The sequence below is a fragment of the Periplaneta americana genome, chromosome 13, assembly GCF_040183065.1.
Source record: "Periplaneta americana isolate PAMFEO1 chromosome 13, P.americana_PAMFEO1_priV1, whole genome shotgun sequence".
Lineage (NCBI taxonomy): Eukaryota > Metazoa > Arthropoda > Insecta > Blattodea > Blattidae > Periplaneta > Periplaneta americana.
The window spans coordinates 153,018,454-153,026,906 of record NC_091129.1 but is presented as its reverse complement, the minus strand read 5'-3'; the positions used below and the strand labels follow the sequence as shown (position 1 = coordinate 153,026,906).

The following is an 8,453-nucleotide window of genomic DNA, read 5'->3' as shown; positions in this document are numbered from 1 at the left end:
ATGTAATAGACAATATTTACTGTACATTAGAATTTAGAAACTCATCAATATTATGCGAATCATCAAGAAGTCATATTTGAAGAATGGATTTCAATTTCAAATTAAAATTGAAAAATGAAATAAAATTGGAAATATATATATTGAAATTAAAAAGTGAAATTGAAATTAAAATAAAAGAATTGAATTAGAATTAGAATTAAAATGGAAAAAAATAGGCAGAATTTGTAAATATATTATTGAAATTAAAATTAAGAAATACATTTAAAAATAATAAATTAAAAAAATGAAATTGAATTAAAGAATATTGAAATTAAAATTAAAATAAAAGAATGGAATTGAAATGATAAAATCAAATTAAATTTAAAATTAAAAAATAGAATTAAAACTTGAAATTTAAATTACAATTAAATTTACAATGAAAAAATGAAAATTAAATTTAAAATAAAATTAAAAATTAAAATAAGAATTAAAGAATAAAATAAAAAACTGAAATTGAGGAGTTGAATGCAATAAGGGCCCAACCCACAAAAAGCAGTTTTGAGATAATGACCTTCAAAGTTGTCAAATTACCATAGAAATGTTATGGCACGCTCCATAGTAACACTACTATAATTTTTTAGTTCTTTTGGCCATTTTTTGGCAGGATTGCACTTTAATTTGGATGTTAACATCATTATAAGTGTGTGAGAGATGAATTTAATAATAACACTTCAAGGGCCCTTTTTGCGTTCAACAGTCCTACAGACTGATTACATATTATGGTAATGATAAATACGTATATTTGGTTGTATTCTGTCTTAACATTTAAAAATAATAAGCAAGAATAAAATTACAAACTGTTCATCTTGAAAGAATGTGTAGTGAACTTTAAAAAGTTAACTTAAGCTACATATTAATGAAAAATGCAAACAAATTTTATTACTCATATTATGTTATTAATGTTCACAGCTTTATAAAAATAGTAGTCTAACATTCATTTCTCTTTCTTCACTTGCCTAATCATCTTCATTGTCCTCTTCTTCTTCTTCCTCATCATCATTTTGTTAAGCCTTTGTAAGGACTTTTTCATACCACATTCGAGATGATTCATCTAGGAAGCGAAATAAACTTCGATTATCTTTTTCTTTTGCTCTCTTAGCACCAGTAGCTTCACTGGGTAGTAGTTACAAGTTATCAGGAAGGGATTTCTTTTTCGCAAATTGGAATGGTGTATAGTAAGTAGCATAGTTAGGTGAACCCGAGACTGTGCCCAGTGATGTATTAGATAGTCTGCAATATGACTGAAGTCTAAAAGGGATTGATTCTGATCTTGGTTTAAGTCTACCAAAAGCTGCACTGAGGCCCTCACACCAGTTTCTTATTATTTTGGAACCGTCTGCAACATTAAATGGAAATGGATTTTGCCTGCATTTCTTAAAAATGTCTATGTATTGTGATACACTGTACACATTTTCAATCCTTTTCAATTTTTGACTGTAGAGTCCAAAGTTGCGATCGCACTGGTTGTAGGAGTGTCCCCTTACAGGGAATACATGAAGAACATAGAAATCCATGAACACAAGGCCATAAACACACTATTTTTGTTCTGACCTCCTGCTGCAGCAGAAAACAAAACTATTTCAGTCGGTTTGTACCCCTCGCCCTTTGTTTTGCACATCAAGAAATCATGAACGAAAGAACATACATTTGATTTTACCCTTAGTTTCTAAAAAGTAATAAAAACTGCTTTTACCATCATTATGGCAGTGCACGTTGAAAAGATACAGCCAGAGTAGCTGTGATGTTACGCTGAGTTTTGGCAGAGGGAGGTTTTGAGCGCAATCGAATTTCAACCTAAAACAGTGCTCCCAGCTTCCTGACATTCCCCAATGTATCGTTTCTTTATTTTCTTGTACGCTTCAATCTTCCTTTGATGTAAAGCATAAGTTATTTTACACGGATCATTTGGATTGCTTTTTAATTTCATTAAGCACTCTGTACAAAAGTCACAAACGTCCGTTCTTGAAGTTTTGAATGAAAATTTAAAGGTCTTGAAAAAGTTGAAGTAGCACTTCTGGCCAATTTTCTGCGTTAATCCAGTATGTTCCTTGTAGTAAGTTTCGAAAACTTCAAATAAGATTTTAACGTTTCGGTTAGGATTTTAAAAATACTTCTTACTTGATTTCTCCCTTGAATAATGAGATGTTTTGTGTGGTAGTGATTCCAGGTTTTCTTTTGCTAGATCTCAAACACTGCTTTGAACCATATTTGGATGGTTCTTGTGACGACCTCCTGTGTCCTTGATCGAATTGCCCTCTAAAGCCTTTTTTTGAATAACACGTATCTTCTTTCTTGATATTTTATAGAGATGCAACACAAACTTTTGGCATGTTACAACTGTTTGTCCACTAGATTTAACAAAACAAACCTATGACAGTGCTCTGTTTTTGTCTGCATCGACTGTAGCCCGTTTTATAGGCTGTGATGTCATACAACCAGTTAAATAAACATTTTCACCACAATCATAGAAACAATTAAAACGATCGACCTGGTTATAAACTCTTTCGAAACATTTCTTAGGACAACACTTACTAACAAGTTGAAAAGATTTACTTCTTAGTCCACACCTGTGGAGTAATGGTTAGCACATCTGGCTGCGAAACCAGGTGGCCCGAGTTCGATTCCCGGTCGGGGCAAGTTACTTGGTTGAGGTTTTTCCGGGATTTTCCCTCAACCCAGTTTGAGCAAATGCTGGGTAACTTTCGGTGCTGGACTCGGACTCATTTCACCGGCATTATTACCTTCCCCTCATTCAGACTCTAAATAACCTGAGATGTTGATAAAAGATCGTAAAATAACCTACTTAGAGTTTACTTCTTACAAATTGCCAAATATGATGTGCCCCTATTTCGTTTTCGTTTCTTTTCGATTCGCTGATTCTGTTTCCTAGGCCCAGGCTCCTGACTATCTTCTGAGTCAATTTCTCCATCTAGAAGAGTATGCAATATCTTCTGTACTCATTATTCAAGGCTAATCTTAATAATACTTATCAAAAATCTCCTTAAATAAATAATTATCACCCTTTTGCTCTTTACTAAACTATTTTCAGCCAAAAACTTGAGTTTTTGCACATAACACAACACCAGCTGAAGAAGATACCGGAAGTGAGAGTTTAACACTCGTTCTCTCTCCAGCCTCTCCTGAGCTCTGTTGTTAAAATATTATAACCAAACTTAGCAGGCATACTAAGCAAAGTTTAAAGATTCTAAAAAGCCGTTGAACGCAAAAAGGGTCAAACCTCCCGAGGGCCCTTATTGCATTCAACTCCTCAATTACAAATGAAATGAAACTTAAAAAATGATATTAAAATTAAATTGAAACAAGAAATAAAATCAAAATTAAAATTAGAACATAAAGTTGAAATTAAAATAAAAAAATTGAAATCAGAATCAAAATTAAGAAATATAATTGAAATTTATGAATTAGCTTATTCCCGAGAACTTCAGACGCCTGAAGCTTTAAAAAAAGATTTAATAGACAAAATTTACATTAGAATTTAGAAACTGATTAATATTGTAAAATGGATTACCAAAAGCCATATTTTAAGAACAGATTTAAAATCACAATTGAAATTGGAATAAAAAATAGAATTCAGTTTGAAAAAAAAAATGGTTAAAATTAAGATTAAGAAATAAAATTGAAATTGAAATTAAAATTAAAATAAGAAATAAAAGAAATTTTAAAATATAATAAAATGATATAAAATTATAATAATAGTAGAAAAATTAACCTATAAATTATTAGAAAATAAAATTAAAATTAAAAATAGCATGAAAATTAAAAAATAATATAAAAATCAATATTAAAAAATGAAATTAAAACATAAAATTGAAATTAAAATTAAATTTTGAGTTGAAATTTAAATTGAAGTTGAATAATGGAATTGGAATTAAAAAAATAACATTAAAATTAAAATAAAACAATGAAGTTAAGAATTAAAATTAGAATAAAAAATTAAAATTGAAATTGAAAGATAGTGTTAAAATTGAAATTAAAATTAAAAGATACAGTTAAAATTAGAATTAAAAATTAAGAAAAAAATAATGTAAATTTAAAATTGGAAAATGAAATTAGATTAAATAAATTAAATGAAATTGAAAAGAAAAAAATTAAATTAAAACTAAAAATATAAATCAAAATTAAAACTAAAACTAAAAATTGAAAATACAATTAAGAAATAAAATTAAATAATGTATAAATGAAATAAAATAAATAAATACAATTAATTTGAAGAAATAAATTTAAAATGAAGTAAATTCAGTTAAATTAAATAAATTAATATAATCAAAAATAAATGAAATTAATTATTTAATTGGAATGAAGTAAAAAAATGAAATAAAAAATAAATTTGAACAAGAAATTAAACTAAAGGTTGAATTGCATTGTTAAGAAATCACCTCAGATAAGACTTTGCACTGTAATGTCTTGTTTTCTTTCTTGGTTTGGTTTTATATTCATAACAAATTATTGTTTTTGTAAATGGTATGTATACATTGTCTTCTAGCAATCCCTGTTTCAGGAACAGTGTTTGATGATAATAATAATAATAATAATAAGTTGAAATGCGCACACACCGTGCATGGGGTAAGAAATATTACTTGTCTTTACTATAAGCTGCGATGGATTTCTGTCATTTCTTACACTTGATAATATGATATCTGTCACATAGTTCTGAGCATAAAACACACACACACTCTTATCATTTGGTTCGTGGTAAGTCTTGTTGCCACACACCTTGTGGTGGAAGCCATGGGTTGCCAATCTTGTTGTCACGTGTCTCATTTCATGATTAGCTTCCGTCAATAATAATAATAATAATAATAATAATAATAATAATAATAATAAATTGAATTGAATTGAATAAATTAATTACATTTAATTACTCGTTTAATTAAATTAAATGAATTATATAAATAAAATAAATTAAATATATGAAATAAATAAAATAGAATGACATAAATAAATTAATTATAATAAAATAAATAAAATGAAATGAAATAAAATAAATGAGTTGAATTAATTTTTTTTTTTTTTTTTTTGTAATTTCGTTTAATATTCACCATGCCCCATAACGTATAGTCATATTACATGGTTTATTGAAACTTGTTTATCACTTATGTGTTCATTGGTGTCCCATTGTCTTTTGCTTCACTGTTTCGTGATTTTGTTGATATTCATTATGTTATTCACTGTTGAATGTTCACTATCACTATATTTCAGTTAATGAAACTAGTTCTATTTACACTATTTACATATATATATACTTTTAGTACCGTAATTATAATTGTAATGATTATAATATTTTGCTTATTGAGTGTGTATATGCATGTTACAAAACTGAGACATATATTTACAATTGTTCAAAGTTTATAACGTTAATATAGTGCACAAATGACCTCAAATGCTCTTTTATGATGTTTCTGTAGTTTATTGGCCAATTTCTTCCACTCCTTGGTGCTGCCTTGAAGACACTGCACTGTTGGTTCAAGATTTGGCAATCCCACAGAAGATGATCGACTGTTTGGCGAGCTTCTCCGCAAGGACATCCTGGGCTTTCCGAAATTCTGAATCTGTAGTAATAAGATGTGAGTTTCCCGTGACCAGTTAGTATTGATGTAGGGGAGAGTCAAGTAGTATCGGACATCGGGTGATATCGGACAGTGCATTTCTTTCATCTACCTCCATATGGTAGTACCTGAATGACATGGTTACGTTTCTCTATGCGACATCACAGAAACGTAACCATGTCAATCAGGTACTATCATCGTGTGGTAGATGAAAGAAACTCACTGTCCGATATTACCCGATGTCCGATACTACCCGACTCTCCCCTAAGGTTTGGTGTAGCTGGTATGTTGATTTTCATCCTATCTGTCACTGAAGGGAAAAATCTGTTCGTTAGTGGTCCTTTTGTTCTGTTTGACCACATCAGTGTATTAATAAAATTTTATTAAATAATTAAGTGAATTACATTAATTAAATTAAATAAATAAATGAATTAAATTAAATTAATTTAATAATTAATTAAATAACATTACATTAGTAGATTAAATTATTTAAATAAATGAATAACTGAATAACTAAAATGAAATAAATTAATTTAATTGGATTAAATTAAATAAAGTGATTTAATTACATTTAATTACATAAATAAATAAAATTAAATGGAATAAATAAATAAATAAATACTGTTAAGACGAAGATTGACATAAGAAACTATAATCATCATCATCATCATCATCATCATCATCATCATCACAGTGGAAGCTAGAATGTTTCCTGCATTATGTTCAGTGAGGTCTTAAATATTCCTTCCAGATTGGTTGGCTGTATAAAGCTGATGATTCGAAAGGAAAACAGAAGACATATCAGAAGAAGAAACAAGCTGTGAAGAGAGTCATGTCATGGTGGAATGTTGGGGATACAGAAACAGAAATTAGTTCATGTATGTATCTGATGGTAAAAGGTTAGTTTTCTGTGAGTATACAGTACTTGCGCAATTTATACTTTTGAATTATGTCTTTTGCTATTGCACCAGGGGCGCACCCAGGAATTTCTCTTGGGGGGAGGGGGTGAAATAAAAGAACGTCAAGTTACATAAATGCAGCACGCACACACACATAAACATACCTCTTTCTATTTCTTTTTACAAAACAAAATCCAGTCTTCTTGGCTTTATCTTTAGTGCAGTAACAACATCTTGTGGAGAAACTGTGATATCACGATGGATGTTTAGCAAAGCAAGATCATTTAGACGATCATTTCTCATGGTGTTTCTCAGGTATGACTTTAATCTCTTAAGAGTCGAAAACGACCTTTCACTTGTACTTGTGGACACTGGCAATGTTAATAAAATCTTCAACAGCTCTTTCACATGAGGATAGAAATCATATTCACATGCAATATTCATTTCCCACACTGACTTGTACTGTTTTCCTTTACAAAATGTGTTCCAGAGTTCAAATTCACATACCAATTCCTCATCTTGGACACAAAAATTAGTATCTACTTGAGAATAAAACTTGGCCAGAACTATAAAATCACTAGCAACCCCATCTTCCTTGATCAGACACAAAAATTTTGTCAAAATGTTGTTATGTTTAGCAAATCTTGTTTTTATCTGAGACTGCATATTAGATAGGAATGGAAAAAATACAGTCCTCCTGTAATATTCCTCAGCATTATCAGCAGGAACATTGCTGCGGAATTGTGAACGTTGTCCAGATGCACATCGAGGGATTCTAATTTCCTCTCCAAGTGACGTCAGCTGAGCAGAAACCGTCGAGATTATAGATTTAAACTGGTCTTCTGCTGCATCACTAACACTTCTGAAACATTTTCTACATGTTTAAGTGCTTTTTCCAAATTCATATCTGTCTTCTGAAGGTATTCACTTAAGGTTTTTGTTACACGGAAGAGCCTGTTGATTACGTGAAGGGAAATTAGGAATGCAGGCTTGGTCACTGAAGAATGCAGCATATCGGCTTTGGAAGATATATCCTTGTCAGTCCACAAAGAAATGGTTTTCAATACAGGGAAGACAGCATCCATCAGTTCCATTAATACCATCACAGAGTCATGTCTTTCTATCCATCTAGTAGCATACATTTGGACGAGTTTGCTTCTTTTATTTTCAGGACAAAGCTCTTTTATACTGTTGATTAATACATCTTGCCTCTTGGGAATGTTGAAAAATTCACACACTTTACCTACAATGCCAATGCAATTCCTGATTTCTGGAACACAACATGCATCTGATATGGCGAGGTTCAAACTGTGAAAAGCACAATGGACATATAAAGCGGCAGGGCATTCTTTAAGAATAAAGGCCTGGGCACCTTGAAACTGTCCACTCATTGCACTTGCACCATCATATCCTTGCGCTCTCATATATTTCAAATCGACATTAAATCGAGTGAGGCTCTCAAGAATTGTTCTAGCCAAATTTATTCCAGTGGTCTCAGAAACTGGAATAAACTGTAGGAATTCTTCTCTGATGCTATCATTTTCAAGGAAACGTACTGACAGAGAAAACTGTTCAGTCCCACTGACATCTACACTTTCATCAGCTAAGATAGCAAAACATCTTGCCTCATTCACTCTTATTACTATTTGGCTACGAATAATATAGTTACAGGCTGATATAATTTCATTTTGTGTTTTCCAGCTTATGTAACTTGCATTTTTTCCACAGACTAATAGATGGTTCTTTAAGTTATCATCTCCTGCATCAACACGCTCCCTTAACAAAGCTCTAAAATTTCCCTCGTTATGATTTGGTGGATTTTCCAAATCAAAGGGACCGAAGTCCTTGTGCCCACGTAATGGTATGCCTTGGCGGCCACAAAATATAACGGTTTTAATTATCGGGAGTATCCTTTGAACATTTACATTCCCTTGCTCTCTTCGTGCTT

The 8,453-nt window shown here is 30.8% G+C and overlaps 1 protein-coding gene across 1 annotated transcript in view; it reads left to right on the top strand.

Moving 5' to 3' along the window:
* Positions 1-5,169: 5,169 nt before the first annotated feature.
* LOC138711663 (uncharacterized) overlaps positions 5,170-8,453 on the top strand; it is a 57,509-nt gene continuing 54,225 nt past the window's right edge. The window contains exons 1-2 of the mRNA XM_069842795.1: positions 5,170-5,624; positions 6,358-6,484. Of these exons, the coding sequence (XP_069698896.1) occupies positions 6,439-6,484 (46 nt within the window). The 5' untranslated portion in view covers positions 5,170-5,624; positions 6,358-6,438. The remainder of the gene's footprint in view (positions 5,625-6,357; positions 6,485-8,453) is intronic.